The 20,571-nt window shown below is 38.0% G+C and overlaps 1 protein-coding gene across 3 annotated transcripts; it reads right to left on the bottom strand.

The window, feature by feature from the left end:
• Positions 1–1,180: 1,180 nt before the first annotated feature.
• Positions 1,181–16,030, bottom strand: LOC131782150 (uncharacterized). Of its 3 annotated transcripts, XM_059098867.2 has the most exons (7): positions 15,906–15,967; positions 15,205–15,292; positions 9,777–9,987; positions 6,946–7,143; positions 5,208–5,252; positions 4,091–4,222; positions 1,181–2,840 (listed from the first exon to the last, which is right to left on the bottom strand). In XM_059098867.2, exons 3-7 carry the CDS (start codon positions 9,940–9,942, stop codon positions 2,101–2,103), a joined length of 1,281 nt encoding a protein of 426 aa, XP_058954850.2. In that variant the 5' UTR covers positions 9,943–9,987; positions 15,205–15,292; positions 15,906–15,967; the 3' UTR covers positions 1,181–2,100. The 3 variants fall into 3 exon arrangements, with proteins under 3 accessions (XP_058954850.2, XP_058954851.2, XP_058954849.2); XM_059098868.2 differs by lacking the exon at positions 15,205–15,292 and having other exon boundaries at positions 15,906–16,030; XM_059098866.2 differs by lacking the exons at positions 15,205–15,292; positions 15,906–15,967 and adding an exon at positions 10,106–10,342.
• Positions 16,031–20,571: the final 4,541 nt, after the last annotated feature.

Genomic DNA, 20,571 nt, shown 5'->3' with positions numbered 1-20,571 from the left:
CACAGAGGTCTTGTGGGTAATTTGTGTGTGAATTTTTGATAGGTTGGTTTCGCACGGATATGAAAGTTGTAACTTTCACGAAGTATCATCACTGCTTGACTCCAGCTTAGATAAAGTACTGCGAGAAGTTTTTTAATTTATATATATATATATTGAATGAGCAGCAGTTTCCTATAGCCTACATTGCTTGATTTTGGCCCTTGTAAAGTACAGCTCTTCATGAAAATGTTCTCTAATTATTTATTAAAAATTATCAGTCACAGTGACTCAACTCTGTTACTCCTGACAGTGACTCGCATCTACTTTCTCCTTACAAAAACATCCCTGAATCACACATTAACCCTTATGAGTGACCAACATTTAATTTCTCCTCACAACATCCCCCCTGAATCACACATTAAGGTCATGAGAATAAAGGAAATGGTCACCAATTTAAGAAGCTCTTGATTGTCATACAAATTCTCCCTGACAGAACCCTTGGAAATGTCTAGGGAGTAGTATGGAGAATATGCATACTGATGTTGGGGAGTTAACTGTTAAGGTCACGGGAGTAAAGGAAATGATCAACAACTCAGAGAAGCTCTTGTTGGTTAAACAAATTCTCCTCGTCGGCGCTTCAAGAAATGTATGCAGATCAGTATGGAGAATATGCATGCTGATGTAAAGGATTAAGAAAATTGTAATTTGTGGTAATCCTAGTTAGCATTAATTAATATTTTGTCGGCGCGTATCAGAGGACTAGGGACGGATGCGAGGTGCGCGGAGGGTTATGGGATTGTGGTGTGTGAGTAGAGGTCGTTAGTAGGGCAAGGCATTCTACGGTCAGCCTTCAACGTGTTTAGTTGTTCGTTTTCGTTTTTGTATAGATTTTGAGCTGTACTTGCATACTACCTTGAGTAACTGTGTATAATATGTCATTCACAGGATACCCTGAAACCTCAAGGGTGGCACCGCTGCCTTGGTTGGGGGTAAACGTACCCCGTTTTTTCCACCTGCTGGTTTTAAGGGGTTTTCATGTCCGGCTTTGGTGCATTTAGTTAACTTCAATCGTAAGACTTCTGTAAACATATCGATTTGGCGTTAAATAAACGATGGCTTTGCTGACCAACGCGCTCAGATATCAACTCTTTGTGTGCCCGGTTGAGTAGTGGAGGCAAAGCTAGAAAAGGTTAATCATAAGTTCATCATGAAAATGTTTATTTATACGTGTAAATTTCTATAAGGAAATACACCTGCAAAAACACCCGTTGTAAATCTCATCTACTCAAGTTTAAAGACTTGTTTTTGAAATCATCCATTCTTAGTGTACAGCCATTGCTCGTGTGAATCACATGCCATTGCAATACTACTTAATGTATTAAACTATAAGTCGATTCTTAAGTTATGCATACAGTTCAAAAAAGCACTGAATTTGTCGATGTCCCTTGAATGCCGAGTTTTTTTTTAACAACCCTTTGTTTGTTTTTTCCTTAAACACAGCAAGTATTCATTGAAAGTTTAAATCAAAAACGTTATAACCACAATCTCTTTACTGATATATGCTCCAATTAAAGACAAATCCCTTAAAAGCTATTGGCACTTATTTACAAAACTAGATTTCTTTTAACTACCTAATATTTCTTTGTCTAAAACTTAAAACTGGATTTTGTACCACTATGAAGCCGTTTTCCTTCATGTTCATTACACACCACACAAAGCGTTAAGTACAGTTAAAACAAAAAAAATGAATGATTCAATCTTAGGATATTACACGCCCATTCAAATGTCAAACCTGCTCATAAATACATCTTTTTAGTGTATTTCTTTTTTAAGAGCTGATTAAAATTACGATGATCGCCAAACGGTATTCGTATCTTAATTTAATCATTCCTCATCTAACTTTCATATAACGCGCTCGTAAAGTCCTGCTTTCAGACCCCTGATCAACAACGGTCCTCAGAGCGCCTTTCATCTTAATCTTGAATAATATTAATATAATATTAATCAGTGCCTTCCAGCCTAATCTTGAAAAATATTAATCCTATTAATCGCAATCAGATACTGTGTCAGATTGCACTGATAAAGTCGGTTTCTTTTCAAACGTCTTGTATAACACGCGCATCAGAGCGACGTTACTGTTCTATACTGTCCATTGATCTCTTGTGATTTCTGGCCATTGAGTCTTTGACTGCTGTCTCTTCGTTTTGGAGGATCTGGTTTTGTTGGATGACCGCTGTCCGTGTGCACTCCACTGGTGTTCTTTGGCTCATCTTGCTTAGGAGGCTCTATCACCCAATGGATAACATTTTTAGCATCCCTCTTTCGCTTTGCCTCCTCGTCAGTCCCCATCAATCTACTCAGAAGTCGCTCCTCTGCGATCTTTAATCGTTCGTTTTGATTCTCGTCATATGACAATCTCTTTGTCATTCCTTTGTACGGCGGGCTTCGCGGATTGCCAACGGCCAAATGGTCGGAATCGCCGGAACTTTCCGAGCATGAATCGGAAAAAGGCAGCGAAGTGTCCGATGATTTATCGGAACCGGCCCGATGTCTGTCAAAATCTGAGCGGTGGAAATTGGTTGGCAAAGTGTAAAAATGCCTTTCCCTAAATTCGCCTTCGGAAGTTTTTATTGCGGCAATGTCGGACTGTGATCGTGGCCTTATTTCGGCAATCTCTGGTTTTCGTAACGTTTCGCTTCGATACGAATCACGTTTCTGGTACTCGGGTCTTTTCGGGACATCCGTGGCTGAGCGCCGTCTGGGTAGGTCTGGAACTGTTAGTCTGGAAAGAGTGGATGTGACGTCATCAGTAGAGGACCTTATTGATGACGGAGGAGAATCATCACTTTTTAATGACGAGACTGTGGATTAAACAAACGTAAACATCAAAATTATTTTCTTCGTTAAAAACTAAATTCACGCAATAACATTAGAAGTACTGTACAGAATTTTCCTATCTCCTAGACACTGTTTTAGCACTGAAACCCGTGAGAGTGACCAGAATCTCATTTCTGATTACAATATCGACACTGCGTCAAACATTAAGGTCATGAGATTAAATGGTACGACCACCAACTAAAGAACTTCTTGATTGATAAACAAATTTTCCTTTTCGGTACAGAAGGAATTGAACTAGTGGAATATATGCATACCGATGCTGGGGTGTAAAGGGGTAAGACCTACAAAAAGAATGGGACCAATCATGAAAACATGAAAAAACATTATCACGGCCACTGACATTGAAGACACTGAATAATAGGAAAAGTTTGCTATGATTCATTCCGCGATGTTATTGCTTTCTTTGACATTTTTTAATCGTTCCCTGACACAAGAGACATTTTGTTCATGAAAATGAACTATCGCAGCATGGCAGAGTAAATTTCATTTTCCGTGAGGAATTTTGTGTCTAATGAAAGTGCGTTTCGTTCAGTAACGAAAGCAGGAAAACACAACGAAAGAATGAGATTGAAGAGCGGTGAAATGCGCTTTCTATTTACTCTTTACCACACAGGTCATGTGTGACAGTGTATCCGTAAACAAACTATGGAAAGCATTGTCTTAACACCTGCTCAATGGACAAAACTTTCAAGAATATTATTTCAATTGTTCCATAAACACGCGGTTACAAGCACAACGAAAACCAAAACACTCTCATGACACTCTTATGAGGAGACATCTCTACTTGATCAAATCTCTGCGTTCTAAAAATTCCACTAAAGTTCTCTGTCTCTCCTACATTCCCGAAGAATCTTGAAGTTACCATGGACACCTTTTAAACCCCCCCCCCATAAGAGCCCATCAACGGTAGCATAAACCCTGGCAATTGAGCAGAAACTTATCTATATCTACAGCTGTCATTTGACCCCCTACTGAACGGCCGACAATTCGATTCCAGTTAGATAGCGGTTTATCGTTCTCGCGATAATTTTATTATCATAACATCAGAAATGTGTGTTTTAGCTATCAAGCAATATCTTGTGAAAATATTCCTTGAACAAAAATATGCATAGCTCTTGTTCTGTTATCTTCAAAACATAATATGGGAGCCACAAATCAATACTATCGTCAACGATCGATCACCTAACATCGACATAGAGGTCACGAAACTTACTTGTACTTCGTCCCAATGGACTCGAAGCTCTTTCAACGCTTTTCCAAAACTGGTCTGAGAGATTTTCCAGTGATTTATGATAATTCTGCACGGTCCTGTTCCTCTGCTTGAAATCTTTGACGTCTGTATTTTCTGTTGGCGTAATGAAAGTGATATTAAGCTTTTGTAAACACGTCATGAATGAAACGGTTCGTGAATATTGTTTCGAGCAGTTGGTAAAAGTTATATTTATAAATTTTGCACGTCTCGCAATAAATTGCGTTTGCTGCTCAGGAACAGTCTTTTGAAACATGAAAAACTAAGTCCCAAACAGAAGTTGTAACCGTATACATTCGCTTTGAAGTTGATACAGTAACCGGCTATCAGAATAGATCATTGAGATTCGTACTCCTTGATTTAAACTTTATTACTCTACATATGAATAATCCGAGCCAGCAAAGTAATCCATTGGAAACAAGACACGTTAGCTCTCTACTGAGTCAAACTGACGTATCTTTACAATCTGACTTGAAGAACTGTGTCCTTGAAAAAAAAAAAAAAAACACAGCGCATACTGAGGCTTCGAACGTGATGGAATATAAACTATGCGAGAAGGAAATATAAAAACACGATATTCGGAGTTGAAGGCTCTTGTTAGGAAGATTTTAGTAGTTGATTTCTCGGAATACTGAGTGAGATCCAAAGTGTTTGGTTTTTTTTTTTAAACGATCTAAGCAGTCACGCTACTTGTGTAAGTCGCAGAGTTTCACTGACAAATATTCAGTCCCCGGAAAGAGATCGAATCAGAGTACACGAAAACGGATTAAGACTGTTGAATGAAACAGGATTTATGGTGTTATCTCCATTGGGACTCAGTCAAGTCTTCTTATTTCGTTTAAAACCATAAAACCGTCAGCTTTCGATCTCCACGAGACCACAAGATCACTAGGAAGTAGTTCTAAACAATAAGATAAAAGGCGAGGTTTCTTTGTGGTACTGATAAGATCCACTGTCTTAAAATTCCGTCAGGCAATCCATGTAAATTCAATCGCTAAAGAATGGAGTTAGTAGCGGAATAGTTTAATAGCGCGTATTACTGAACCGAGAGAAGATCAATCAGTTGACTGACAAAACTCACCCGTAGCGTGAGGGTCATATCTGTATAGAGACCTGAAGTAGTTATCTGTAGTAAAGAAAACACAACAACATTAATGCTTTCAATATATAGCACAACATTACAATACATAGAGGTAGTAATTTCGTGTGTAAAATCACTTCACAAACTCAGCAAAGAATAACCTTGAATAACTCTAGCTCTGACAACGGAAGGCTTCGCAACAAACGTGTTACCCTTCTCGGGAAACTTCGGTTTGACTCTCTTAAACTTCAACATAATTCAACCTTAGTTGCTTCTATCACCATCATTTAACGTTAACAATGTCTGTTTGTCGCTTTTGAACCGCTGCAACACTACTACAAACACATCAGGTTTCCTTTCGCCATTTTAGTATATCACCATAAACGATTCCACAACCAGTTTCCGTTCGTTCGTACGTGGTGACAAACTGTTTCGCGGATTGTCTCACAGCCAGAGAACAACTTGATCGCAATACTGCAACAATGAGATGCAATTGACTAGTGAACCGAAGCAATCTTCCTAATCCAGCGCGCGATCTCAGAATTTTGCATAGAAGTGTAAAGACGTGATATCAATCGACCGTGGGCGTGTACGATAAGTAATTTGTTGCCCTAGGAAGTCACATAAACTGTCGGTGTGCGAATTTGATTTATCCACTGCCGTTCTTTGGTAGTTAAAATACACCCGACATTCCGTAATACAGATGTAACAATAAGTCGCCTCGTCATAGCCAACACCAATATTAATGAGCTTTTGACTACGCTAAACAAATTACATCTAATTATGCCTAATTATGCGGTTTGCTCCTTTTAAAGCAATCAAAAGGCACGGTTCGTTTACATTCCTGAGGCTAAGGAAGGAAGTTTTTTAGGTTATTAGCACGGGGTCTTAAAATGTCAAACTGATAAATGTTTTTGTTGTTCTTTGCTTCTATTTCTTGTAAGGGAGTTTGTTTTTGAATTTCTACACGGCTTCTTGGCTTGTTAAACCGTGGGAATAACTGAAGCCACAAACAGCGCATTGTTTATTCAACAGTAGGATGCTGTTTGAGTTCGTCCTTCAACTCGTCAGTCACGAGAGGCCCCCTCAAAAGCTAAGGGATAGCGGTTGAGAGGGAGGGAGTTCTGAACTTGGACAAACTTCTTCCCGCAGAAGAAACGCCTTTCCGTTTCGATACCGAGACAGGAATGGCTTAACTGGTGCGTTTGCTAAAACAACTAGGCTAAAACCTTGTTTTATCATACAAACAATAGATCCTGTTGTTTTTTTCGTTTCCTTATTGTTCTGGCGCTTTCTTTCTTTGCGGTTTGGGGTTTGCCGCCTTTTCATTGACGACCGTATGCAGAACAAAAATAGCAAAAAGCAATTTCCTGCCATCAATAATATCGATAGGCTTGAATTTCTCGGAATAATGCCTAAAAATAAACCAATACCCCCTAAACTTTTGTGTTAACAGTAAAAGGATATAGTTTGTTGAATTTTGATATAAAGCTTTGGCGAAAAAATTAGGCACACGCTCTTAAAATTGAATGAATCAACGCAATCAAAAATGCCGCTTTTTTTTAGCAAGGAGCGAATTGTCGTGAATTTGAAGGATTAAATTAAGCCCGAAGACAATCGGATTTAGCCATCAAGTTTAACTGGTAAAATATTGTAGATTCAGTAAAGTTACACACAAAATTTTTATCCGCTTGCGTCAACATATATTACGTAAGTTTGGTATCAAAACTCGTTTTACCTGTTCTGAAGCCACGAGCAGGCAAGGTGGCCGCGCGTTCCTTGTGTATCTCACTGAGGTCTGGGTGTGAGAGCGAACTCTGATCCTTGCTGAGGTTCCCGGATGAGAGAGTGTTGCTTGACACGCTTAAGGATTCCTCAGAACCAGAGCTACCAGCGTGGAATGAACTGGCACGTGACCTGGGGTCTTGTGGAAGCTCTACATTAAAATGGAGGAGTTTGAGTTCTAGTAAAGTTACAATTAGTAATTCATATGAGCGGAATAGTTATTTTTTTTATAAAATTTCCGCTTGTCTCTTTTTTTCTTAATTTGCATGAACCATGTCCGTGGATCAACAAGTCAAGAGCTCTTGAAGGCTACTTACATTTGTTACTTGTGACAAAAATTAATTAGAGTACAGCTCACGATCATTGCTAAATTACAATAGAGAATTTCTGGCAACGAAGTCACAAAAAGCAAAATTTCAGAACTGTTAAACCATGTGCGCATGCAACTATGAACTTACAGCGTGTGCTTAATAAGAAATTTAACGTTCAAGGTTCATAATCTGTTCTCTACGAAATCTTGTCGTGGGCGTCTTTAGTGGACCATAGATTATAGGCTTGAGCGGTTTTTTCTGCAAGACATCTTTAACTGCACGAAAACGTTTCATTTGCCAAAAAAATCGTTTTCAATTCTTCCGATTCCTAGAACTAGATGTCGACTCTCCCGTCTCTCTGTTTAATGTTTCTTGTAGTTTTAGCTCTGGAAAGCCGCTGTTTAATCAGACAATTTCCGTGGTTTACATTCTTCTTTATTTGTGTCAGCTGTCTGCCTTACAATGTACTAATATTGAAGGGAAGACATTTCTTTTCAGTCACCCTTGGAGTGACGAGTATAATATATATTATGTTTACTGAGTTAAAAAAAATCGTTTGGAGAAATATGCTTGCGTTGTAGCACGCTTCTAAAATTGCCCTCTCTTGAGTAACTAGTGACCCGCTGTGAATTTCCTCGAACCATGACACGAACGTGCTGCAACTTCTGCATTTAACAAAAACTCTGTTGGTGAAAAAACTACAAACTATTTAACGAAATCGCCTCCTCCATGTGGACAAGCTTTGGACACTTACAGACATGCCGCAGTTTTTGGAATTTTACTTGCTCTTCATACAGAATAAGAAGGAACTGGAAGATCTTTCCATTTATTGTTTCTAGGCTTAAATTTGAATTTATGTTAAGATTTGACAGCTAATAATTAAACAAGTTACGGAATTGTCATCGCAACTATTTCGGAATTATTTTGATCTGCCACTAAATTTACAAACGGAACAATGTTAAGGAAGTCATACAACTGTCTCCAAGGTAACGGAGGTGCATGTTTTGATAAGAGAAGATTATGCCATGGGTAATTAGCTCTGAAAACTCTCAAGACTGGATACTCATTTTCGCTATAACATCCGGAAACCTCAACAAACAACATGGATTACACGAAATTGACATTTACTGAGCTCGATAATTCTACTTGCACAGTCATAAGCTACTTGGTGTTTTGTTACGCTATGAAAATATGACGAATATTAATTATTAATACTAATTAAATAGCAAAGGCCGATGAGCGAGATCATTCACTTGTTTTCGTCGTCTGCGTCAGCAGACGTTTTAAAATCCTTTTAAGGAATCAACTAGAAGTCGTCCACCGGCCGTTTCGTTTCATATTCTTGGTTTGAAAAGCCTTTTCGAATAATCTCCTACTGTATTATGAAACTCTCGTTTCAAGACTCGCGTCAGTAGGTACAAAGTCACTCATCGCGTGCCGGAGATTTGGCTGTTAGTCAATTGAAACAGCGATTCATGAATCCAACCACGTCTTTCGTGGTGATCACAGTCTGCCGCTGAACCGAACACTTCTGAAAGAGGAAGTTAAACTGTCTACTATGGCCAGTTTGCGAGCTATACTTCTCCAACTGATTGTTCCAAATTTGTTTTTGTGGTTTAAAGTTTACGCAAAACAATTAAATGACTCGTGGGGCATAAAGTTTCAACGGGGAATGTCACGTAATGTTTTGAAGCCACAGACACTTTTTCTTCCTTGGCGAGCTCGCTTTAGTTCTGTAAGACAGCTTATCGTACAATACAAGGTTCCAGTCGCCATTAAAAGTCTTAAAAATTTTCCATAACACACCTAAACAATATCGGACTGTAAACTTCCAAATCGAGAATGCAAAATATGCCACTTGTTCTTTTCAGTACTCAACTTTCTCCCGACAAAGCGCTTTTTGACTCTAGTAGTTTCAATGCGTTATCACAGAGCCTAACGTTTATATACTGCTTTGCACACACAACGACAAGAACTCTTTCTAATTTATTGGTAGGACGAATAACAACTCAGTAATAAATATGTAATAAAACGGCTGATTAACCAAGACTTATACAACTGTTGTTGCAAAGCTGTGTTGTATTGAAATCGACTATGACAGCGACACTCTACAGTTCTCAGTCAGTTGAGCGCATAGTCTCGCTTGTTTCGTGGTTGGAATTTTTTAAGTTTGTAAACAAATTACTCAAAACAGTAAGCTTAAGCTAGAAATTCAGGGAGATTTTAGCGAAATTTTTGGCCAAGGAATAACTGGATGTCTATGGCTCTAGATTAATTGTCCAAACTTCTGTTCCGCTCTTCTGTTATAACCTTCTGTAAAACTTAGGCCCAAGATAACTTTGTAACTGTGCGTAACAACTGAGTATTCCCACTGATGGAAGTCTCTCCTTGCGAAGGCTGACTCATTGAAACTGTCCTCGTATTTTAGAATCAACAGCCGGTAACTTAAACGTATTTACAACCGAGTACTTACTTTGACACAAAGGGCACGGTTTATCCACAAAAAGACACGAGTAACATCGCGGATGACCACAAGTGTCGATCAGTCGCCTCTTGTGCGCACTGTCGTATCTCTCTCCGCAGTCAGGACAAGTGATAAACTTGGGTGAAGACCACTGATTATCCATAACTGTAGGCATTGGTTCTCTAGAACGTCGCGAGTGCACTTCAATCTTTGCTGTTTACTGAAACACAAGCAAGCCAGCGTAAATAAACAAAGCTAAAAGCTAATGGAACTTGAGAAAGCCGCAAATTGTTAACGCGTCTGGCGCGCACACTGAAGAGATGTGAGAGTTTTTTCACCTCGATCTGTCTACTGAAGCTCTAAATCTTCGTGGTCTGTGAGTGAAGAATGTTACTGATGTCTGTTGCGTCTCGATCAAAAATGTCTTAGTCTGCACTAGCTTAGGTCCAATACAGATGTGACGGAAGCAAAAAGAAAAAAAAGAAAGCATAATATAATATGCTGGGTGACAAGTGGTTAAATATCCAGAGCTCGATAAATTGATTGGAAAATGCCTTGATGACAATGGAACAAAAGAAGTGTCAAGAAACACATCGCGAAAAATTACGCTTCAAACTGTTCACACACAGCAAAGTGTCCACGCGTGACAAGGCTTTGTAGAAAGCTTAATCTCGTAAAAATGAAAAGAATTAGAAATATAAAGTAGCGCTTTACTCCGGCGAAAGAGGCAAACATATGAATTCTTATGAACTTTTGCAGAGACAATGGTTAAGACGCGCTAATAGCTCAGGATTTTTATACGTTACGCAAGGGCGAAGACGTGGAATTTAGAGTTCAAGGGGTGAAAAAGTTGTCCACACGCACGCTTCAGTTTGCCCCCTTGCAAAGTCATTGTCCTTGAAAGAATTGCTTCACAGCGCGGATTTTTTGTCTGCAGGCTACTCCCTGACTTTGAACTACCTTAGATAAGAGTGCAATTTCAAATCATCGTTGGTACACACTGCAGTGACAAAGATTACGACTTGATCTCTTGCCGTTAATCCAGTTTACAGAATCTTTTCTTGGCAAAGGTGTCTCGACAATTGTTTGGCCTAGAGTCTCAACTGAAACATGAAATATCTCACTCTGATCCAGATTTGGCTGTAATTTCTTTAAAAAACTGGACAGCATGTGAGTTTTTGAGTGTAAACTTCGCAGGCATTACTATTAAGCAATCCGGATTTTGTACCCAACTCGATGCCAGCAGATTGCAGGCAATAAATTAAATTACACGCGATAAAGTTGGAGTATCAATCACTTAAAATGAGCCAATAGGAAAGCAGATATTCAGGCAAGCGATCAGTGAGACAATTTGCAAATTGTCAATTCGCCGAAATGGAACATTTATTTGATCTTCAAAACAAGCGCAAATCTTGTTTCAGGGTGATCAGGATAAAATACCGAGTTGAATATTAACCGCACGATGCAGACGATGAGAAGGTAAAGTCTAAACTACCCACACACTTCAGATTCCACCCCCTGCACAGATTGATACCTCTCCTGACGAAGGGGTAGAGTACAAGTCTTATAGCGTGCGCGGAACCGCAAGACCTCTATTCTTTACGTAACAAAATGTTTTAGCTCTCGTCAATAAATTGAAAGAGGCCCTTTATCAAATTAGCTTCGAAACGAAGCAGAAAAATGAAGAAAACAACTAATGATCATCCATAATAATTACGTCTCCTTCGCCTTTTTTAAATTGTCTCTTTTGAGTCAGCGAGTAGAATGCTTTTTCCAAATGAAGCGGCATTTTTGCTTTGCGTGTAAATCTTGGCAAATCATGTGACTGTATTCAGTAGTGAACTGCAGTCCTAAGTTTACATTGGACAAATGATAAGTAATAGATACGTCATTGACTCCCTTTATGGCTTTCTTAGGCGACTAGACAGAGTGGTACCAATTGACTGCGAAAAGCAAATTGCATGTTACTCAGACGATACTGGTTTACCAAGACAATATGAAGACCACGATTCATCAAAACAATTTTTTTTAAAGAATTTTTTCTTCGCTAAGCAATCTCATTGAGCTGATCTTGGAATATTTAGGAATGGTATCCGTAGAACTGAGAGGAACACGCACTTCATCAAGAAGCTTAAGTGAGTTAAAAGATCACATGCCTTGTGCAAAAATCGTATTTATCGTAAAGAATCGTGTCGATGATGAAAATTTTCGACCGCGCCTTCTCTGAATTCTCTCATCTATCGAAGGCACTATCTTTTTTTTCCTCGAAGGTCTACAGGGCCAAAGATACCACAAGAATATTCTCTTGTAAGACACTCAATCCTAAAGTAATAAACTCTTTTAATGATGCATCGTCTGGATGGACGAAAAATGTAAATGAAGATATAGGTTAATTAAGTCTTTTGTTGTTTAAAGTTATTTCACCTCCTCCTGATTAATAATTTTATCTATACAATTTGTTCTTAACGTTATTCTTTAGAGATTTCTTCAGAAATTTATAAACCGACTTTAAGGATAAGTCCTTCGTAGCTATTTTAGTTAAACTTACTGTTATGGCGCGGTTTCTCCTGGGCCTTCCACTCTCACAACTACTAAACTAAAAGTCGTGAAACGCTGCTTGACGAAAAATAATTTCTGAAGTAGATGGCATTGGTTAAAGCTAAATTTCCGGTATTCAAGCTTCGAAAACTCGAGAATTGGGTGATGAGTTGTTTTCCGTTTCCTTTCCAGTCAACCAGCCGTTAAGATTAACCATGCATATCTCCCGTTTGAAAATGCGGAGACCTCGCCTCGTGATGAATCTATACTGAAACAGGTATCCTGCAGTGCCCTAAAGCAACATGTTATGTAATGAGGCAACGCTTTCTCTTTTAGCAAAATGGCTGTTCAGATTGAGTAATTAAGGGTGTAATATCTCCAGTATTGTTCACTTTGAACCCACGCACTTAGTAACTTGTTCCCCCTCAGTTTACACCCACGAAAATTCTAAAAGTTATAATTTCGAGTCAAATGAAAAAGTACGATCAATTCACACTAGTGAATTAAAAAGCTGCCGAACTTATGTTAGAGGAGTTAAAATCAAAACAAAGAACGCAAGCGTCAGGGCAGTTTCATCATGAAAAGGATGACTCAAGCTATGGAGAAAGAAGACAAAGGTGAACACCAGGTTGTAGTGAAAACTTCCAGCGTGTACATATCTCTTTACAGGACTGCAAAACTGATTTTGGGCTGTTTTTATGCCTGATATCACAGTCCCGCCAATATTCGTCTAAACATTTAATAGAAAATTCTTCTCTATTTCCATCCTTGATGACAATATCAAAGCCAAACTACGGGAAATTACGAAATTTGAACCTTGCACCGGCACTGTTAGGAATCTTTCAGCCAAAAATAGATTATTGCTTCGGTGTTTTTCCCTAAAAAAACCTGTGAAACCACTACCGCACAGGAATAGTGCATGAGTTTAGTCTCAGACTATGCTGTTTGTGTTCAAGTGTTTTCATTTCCAAGCTTTGTTTACTCAAGTCCTTAATGATGTTGTTATCGTTAGATCCTCATGGCCAGTCAAAACCAAACACAGTAATATAGCAAACATATCTTATTTAAAGTATTAAACTCTTTCCGATCAGGTGGATCCTAAAGAATGATAAGCTTTTGATTCGTTAATGTTGGGGCCGGGTCTGGCTCAAAAACTTCGATTAAACTTCTCTTTTAGTCTTGTTAATCCCTCATTCCATTGTATGAAAAGTTTATTATTTTAAACTGTGTCATGAGATAGTGACAAAGATGGGGACAATGATGGGACTCAAACCAGTAAATATTGGCAAACAAAATTCTATATTTTACTGAAAGTGAAAGTAAATATTTATCAAACTTTTTATTTAAGAATCCTTCCAAGACTTAGTCGGTTCTTTCTCAGACGTTTTCTAGGCTTGTGATACGTGATTATGCAACGATAGTCTTTGATTCATAACTAATTTACTTGCAACAGAGTGATTGTTTCTATTCGTGTGATAACGGTAGGTCGCGTGCGCGTGAAAAAGTCTAATAATGCTAGGCTTTAAATCCTCTCAACGAAAACTAATAAACAGAGTTATTCATTTGACAAGTTTTCAATATGTGTTTCTTTGTTTTTTGCGGCGTTTGCACCATCTGTTCATTGTCTTTCTTTTTATAAGAAATTAGAATATTATGTGGAAGTTTTGAAGATGTGCTCACGGAAACATCGATTCAAGGAAAGCTGTTCTTCAGTTTTTCATGGGAAACACACAATCAACGAAACCGGCAATGAAAAAAAACAAAAAAGTTGCAGGATACCGCGCTCACAGACATCACTTAAAGGTTTATTTATTCTTTTAAAATCTAAACCACAGCTTCGTATTGCAATTCTTGCACCACCCACTAAATATGATGTAAAACTTGATTTTATTCCAAAAGTCCAGTTTAATTGTTTTGAATTCATTCGTAGAGGATAAAGTTCAACTGGACAGCGTCCAAAATTTTTGTCACAAATTTGGAATCGTCAGCAGTATTGTTTTCTTGGAGACTAGACTAAAATCGATCATAGCTGTTTCTGGCGTGGTAAATCGATAGTTTTCGATCATTGAAGGATGCGCTTCAATTAAAGTATTATCAAAGACCGATACTTAAACAACCTCAACGGCCTTGTGATTTCGGAGTAGAGTATCTAGAGACGTCATTTGTAAAAGTGACTGACGAACAGAGTGGGACTTTTCGTGGACGTACGTAAAGTCAGACAACCGAATATTGATTTAAAAGGACCGCACTAACAATATTTCAACGTCGTCAGCAACCGGAGTAAAGAATTACATATATCTGATATGACAAACAGGTTGATGGCATCTGATCAAATTCAGTCCTCAGTCATTTGAAGGTGCGAGATACTCGCGATGTCTCGTGAGAACACTTTCTTTTACGAACAATACATTAGGAATACATGTTTCCTTTTTTCTTCATTAGAAACAAATCAAGTCACAAAACCAAAGAACCGGATGTCTTTGTTGAAATCAAAATGACTCATCAAATTGAGACGATGGCGTGAGTGAATTGTAGCGTGTTAACAGCATATCAAGTGGATAACGACAGAACAGACGGGTTATGAAACGGAAAACTGTTGGATATCCGTCAATAAAATTTAATATCTTAGCAAGTAGTGACTCCATAACCTCGTCTTTACGGAACTGAGCAATTAATTTTCAGCAGGTCTCAAAGCTTAAAATCAGTGCATTATGCCAATTCAGTGAGCAAAGTGGTGTTCAGAGAAACGGAAAACGCGGTTAGACATTTGTAACAAAATTCCAATTTTAGCAAGTGACTCAATCAAAGCACGGCATCAGGAAATAAAGCATTTACATTCTAGTTACTGGAAAAGCTTAGGATTTATGAATTATCGGTTTAAAAGAACGAAGCTACTTACTTTTTACGTTGATGAGTTTGGCAAGATGGGCTCACTTTAACAGAGGGCACATTAAATCGATGTTCGTGTGATTTCCATTACCATTTAGCTGAATATTAAAAATATCATTCGTTCACTTGCAAAACTTGTCACACAACGTTATGTCAGTTAGGGGCAGTCTCCCTGATAGAAGAGAAAATAGCTTGAAATAGGGGTTCTTTTGAGAATGAGCAGTGACGTAAATTATGCTTACAAAAGCAAGTTAAATTTGTAAAGTAATGTCAGCTTTTGAAATGTATATTTGGAATCTCGTGACCACACACGAACAGGCGAACGGCGAGGACATAGTTTCCATGCGTAATTTGATTTTATTTGTTTCGTTTTAGGTTTTTTTTTTTTTAGTCTTACGATTATTCATCTGTAAATTCAAAGGTCAAGATCATTAAAGAATATACATAGAGGACATTTGTCACTCAAGAAAGTATGTTTTACAGCAGTTATTGTTGAAAGGAAATCACATTCGGAAAAGCACTACAGAAAACCAACCACCCACTGCAATAATAAAATGAAATCAAATAATCTGCTTGTACACACATAGAGGATTCGGTATACATTTACGAAACACTTCTCATTATGTATTCAACTCTTCTCGTTTACGCTGAACAAATCTGATCTTAATGCTGTAACATAACAAGCCGATTTTACACATCAGTTCCCCTTACCTTTTAAATGATTCTCCGCTTTGCGAGATCTTTTGTTTCTTTGTGAAAAGATCCTACAAGATTCTGCTATACAGCCACAGTTTCAGAAGCAGCGTTAATGTGGTAACGCTTTGGCGCGAAATACCGTCTTGTAGTTACTATGACTTGACACCGCTTTTTATTGCAGTAGGCGGTTTCATAATATTTGACGTCATTTATTTCTTGCCGAGATATTTTCGGTTTGTTATTTTTTGTTCCAGATCTCATTAAAGATGGAATCTGAAGTAGCTAATTGCTCATTGCATTGTATTCTGATGTCGTCGGCAATTGTATTAAATCAAATTACGTCAGTGATCCCACAATATAGCGGAAACCCTCTTTACAGCGTCACGCGAGCGAGTGGTCAAATATCATACCGAAACGAATGTTAGCGTATTGTTCAGAAAAACTCATCCATGACTACTCGAAGATGTTACGAATAGAGCCCGAACATATCCGAAATCTTAACTGCTTTCAACAAGTACCAACCTTGAACGACATTTTAAGAGTTGATAATATTCGCTGACTTTGTCTTAGCTAAGAATAAGCGACCTCAGTAGTCAGCAGTTTTTGACATTATTTCTTGGTATTTACCCCGAGTCAGTCGCCTAGGTAACTCGCAAATGATGACTCTCTCCCGGAAAAGAGAGGCAAACGTCCTAATACCTTTATCCTGAGCGAAGAGCAAGAGGAGACGAGCACTTAACATGAATTTCCGCAGATATGATAGATAATTAGGTTTGTTTTGAATTTAATTTAACAACTGACTTGCAAGGCACGTCATGAAATAAAACTTTAAGAATGAAGGAAAATTTGAAATCCGGAAATAGCTATGATGATTTGATACGATGGCGAAAATATTTCCTTTGGTAAAATGAACGAGGATTCCGCTAACAAAAGATAAGAAAACAGTTTATTTCTCATCAGGAAATACGACATTCAGTTTGCGTTTGAACTTTTCAAGCTATTGACTAACGAGCAACGACAAACAAATGATACCTGAAGATTGTAAAATATAAGTTTGTTTTCCATCCTAGTTATAATGAAATAAACGTTTATTAACAAATCTCTTCTTCAAGTTTACGTCAGGCGAAGTTTAGACGCACAGGAAGCTTAACATAGCGACTGATCTTCAGCTGGTTTCTTGGCTCTACAATTGATAGCGACAATCTTTGACACCTGAGTTTACGGTTCGCAAATGAGACGCCGTGAAATAAACAAGGAATCCATTGGAAAAAAAAATTATCAAACTGAAAACGGAATTGGCGAGTGGCAGAATTACTGATATTATTCCGTCCAAAGAAAATGTTAGAGTACGAATTCAATACTCTCTTCTCTAACCACTAGAAGTACTTCCTTCCTCCATCGTTGAAAGTAAAAGTTATGATTTGATTTGACAACGATGTCTGTGAGGGATACTTTCCATGCATATCTTGTTAGTAAATTAAAAGGCATAAAAACAATTACAGACAAGGAATCTTGTTATAGTATGACGTATTCTGGCAATGTAGCCATGAATAAAATACCATATAGGTCATATTTCAAGTTAAGGCAAAATAATTCAAAATAGAGATTGTTTTCCTCTTAGTTATCCAGGTTTTCATTCCCCTCCACACCAGACTAACATATTATTTTCCTTCTGTGGTTTTTAAAAGGCAATATCATACGATCAGGAAGAGTGAGAATTCCAAAGATAGATATCTTTCATGTCTCGTGAAAGGTCCAAATATGCATAGCTTTCCTCGTAAAAAACGCCCAGGAATCTTTCACTCTATATTGCCCATTCATGCCTTTTTAACCGACCCAGCTGCTCTCATGTCCAAAGTTGAGACAAAAACACGCAACAACAACAAAAAAATTAAACATAACAAAAACAACTACAACAAAAACAGCAACGCTTTATTAAAATAGTCAATAAAATTGACTCGGTAGTTTCCGGGTAAAACAACAAGCGTTGTTGGGCGTTTCTGAAGTGTTTTTAGAATGTTATGTGGGAATTGTAACATTCACGGAAGCGAAATAGTTTGGAGCGTAGGTGGATAGAAATTTTTTAATTACTAACTACTTCTCTTGAGAGAAGGAAATAGTTGATTTGTGTGACGTCGCGTTTCAGTCGAATGACAAAAATTTACATCCTGTTGTCGCTAAAATGTTCAGTGAAGGCACGCAATGCACCGGTTGTTGTTGTGTTCTGTACATGAAATATTTCCATAAATAAATAATAAACGATGTACGAAAGAAAATGACAATGATTTGTTTACTTTTACTGCTTTGCAGCTAGAGCTTCGTGTTGCCATTCGGAAGTGACTATTTATGGTAGTTTTAGTATTTTTAGGCAGTTTATCCTTTAATCCAGGCATCTAATTGGAGATACGTGTTTCTATTTGCAGCGCTTAACAGATAGAAACTGATAGAAAATGTTTTTCTACATTTGTGTTTAGAAATTAATTGTCATCCTCCTAAAGACGATTTGTAATTCACTTCAGGTTCCATGACGTCCAGTAGTACTAAATAAAAACAACATGGCGTCTCCTGCTTCCAACCACAGTCTCTTTTATGTCAACAACTAAAATGACTTGTGGCACGTACGTGTTATTTACTTTTCCATGAAAGAGCAGCACTCGAGCGATTTTTATGGCAACTGCATGCATGCTACACTGAAGCATACTTAAAAATGTCTCGTTGTCAAGTACCTCATCAAAAACAATTTGGCGAATTGCTTTCTCATCCGATTATCATCTAATCTTGATTAATATATTGGCACATTGAAGCAAGTAGTAAACACAGCTACAAGACTAGAACCAAGCTAATTTTCTTGATGGTTTGACTGAATTCTTCAACTCATCCACATTCCGGGCTTGAATCTTTGCTATAATGTATACTGATGATAAACAAATCACCTAAATTTTGGGCTGGAGCAGCTGGAGAAACTGCCGTTAGTTTCTTCTTTACTTTCCTGCAAACTCTTCAATTATTTTCTGCTTTATAATTTACTTCTAGAAAGTCGGCATTAAGTTTAAATTCCAAAATACAATTCGATAATTTACAAGAACAAAGTTTCAGTGTCTCTTTCAATATTTGCTCTGTCTCGTTGTAAGAAAAAAGGGAAAACCGCTGAATGACTGAAACATTTGAAAGCCTCTTTGGATGAAGTAAAGAAAACACATTTCACGCAAGAACTTGTGACCTTTTGCTGTTCGTCGAAAACACTCGCGCGCGGCCATTGACTTTTCTAGTGAGCGAAACAAGTTGATAAGTGCCAGATTTAAAGCGCCTCTTAGGTCTAGAGAGGAAACGGAAGAAGCTGAAATAATAGTAAAGACCACCATCATTTTCTGTGAAACGAATTTGAACACTGGCTGACTGAAAAATATATTTGAAGGTTTTACTGTGTCATACAAGTGATCGTAAAAGTGCTACGAACATTCTTCGCCTCTTCTTTGCCAATTTCCTTTCGCCATTGCTGTCTTATGCTCGTTAAACCTACACTATTTCCAAGATGTCCCAAATTAACCGGTGAGAGCCACTGAAGACCTCCTTAAATCAAACATTTGAGTTCTTGGCTTTAGACTGTGATATTTGCCGATGGATTGCGTTACATTAATAAGATGAAACGTTCCTATCTTCACCGCACAGTCAGCGTAACTAAAATACTTGAATTACCGACGGATGGAAAAAAATTTAGGTTGAAGAGCTTACAAGGCACTTCTGTTGTTGTCGCATATCAGTTACTTGAAGAAACGAGGGTTAACACTTCAACTGAAAAATTTTAAGCTGTGATTAACGGTTAGATTATCTTGTCGGGAAGGAGGGCAAATTATTTTCGTTCAGTTTGCAATTACCGTGTAGGTTAAAACAGATTGCATAGAAATTATTCGGCTTTTCAAAGAGAAAGTGGTAAATTTGAAAGGATGTAGATCAGAAAACTTTGGTTTCCGTAAGGAAGGCTTAAATGCCGCACACACTCTGTAATATGAAATTTGTCCGATGGTGCAGTTGGGTAAAATGCTCTGGAGTATCTTATTCATCGAAATTTTTTTAAGGTGCTTTCTGTACGCTACCTTACTCATTCGATTCTCTATGAGGAAAAAGGGAAGGACCAAATTCGTTCAAGCTGAGATTGTAAGCTGCAACTGACATAGCATCGGCTAGAAGAGCAACCAGTAAACTTAACACAATCGCGACGATGCAAAATCAGAGAGAGAAATTGGAACTGACTCACCGATCCAACCTCACCTGAATAAGCGAAAGCCAGCTGTCAGCTTTGATTCACCTTGAGGCAATGCTTGTTTACCGTTCCAGTGTTGATCACAACTGAAAAATAGACCAAAGGAAATCGGTTTATCTTAAGTACATTCTTGTAGCCTGCGTGGGAAAAGAATTTCCATTAAAAGTAAACACAAGCATCCGAAAGTATTTTAAGATGTTTGGATTAAATTACGACAGTAACCAGACGTTGCCGGTATTACGTAAAACTTTGACATTATTGTTGCAAAGAAATAATTCTATCACACATCCGCCGAGGAAATTAAAAGTAAAAGGTGTTGTATCAATCATACCAATTGATGTTCACTGGTCAGTAGAATATTTGCATTCTGTTCTTTATCAACTCTTTTTGCTTAACTTTTTTTGTTTGGTCGTTTAAGCC

Source organism: Pocillopora verrucosa, chromosome 10, assembly GCF_036669915.1.
Source record: "Pocillopora verrucosa isolate sample1 chromosome 10, ASM3666991v2, whole genome shotgun sequence".
In the NCBI taxonomy this organism is placed as follows: Eukaryota; Metazoa; Cnidaria; class Anthozoa; order Scleractinia; family Pocilloporidae; genus Pocillopora; species Pocillopora verrucosa.
This window is presented reverse-complemented; position numbering and strand designations above follow the sequence as displayed.

Coding starts and splice junctions, on each gene's coding strand:
- LOC131782150 (XM_059098868.2), bottom strand. CDS start 9,942: ATGCCTACAGTTATGGATAATCAGTGGTCTTCACCCAAGTTTATCACT. Junction 7,144..9,776: donor ACCGTGCCCTTTGTGTCAAA/GTAAGTACTCGG, acceptor ATTTTAATGTAG/AGCTTCCACAAGACCCCAGG. Junction 2,841..4,090: donor TCCATTGGGACGAAGTACAA/GTAAGTTTCGTG, acceptor TTTAATCCACAG/TCTCGTCATTAAAAAGTGAT.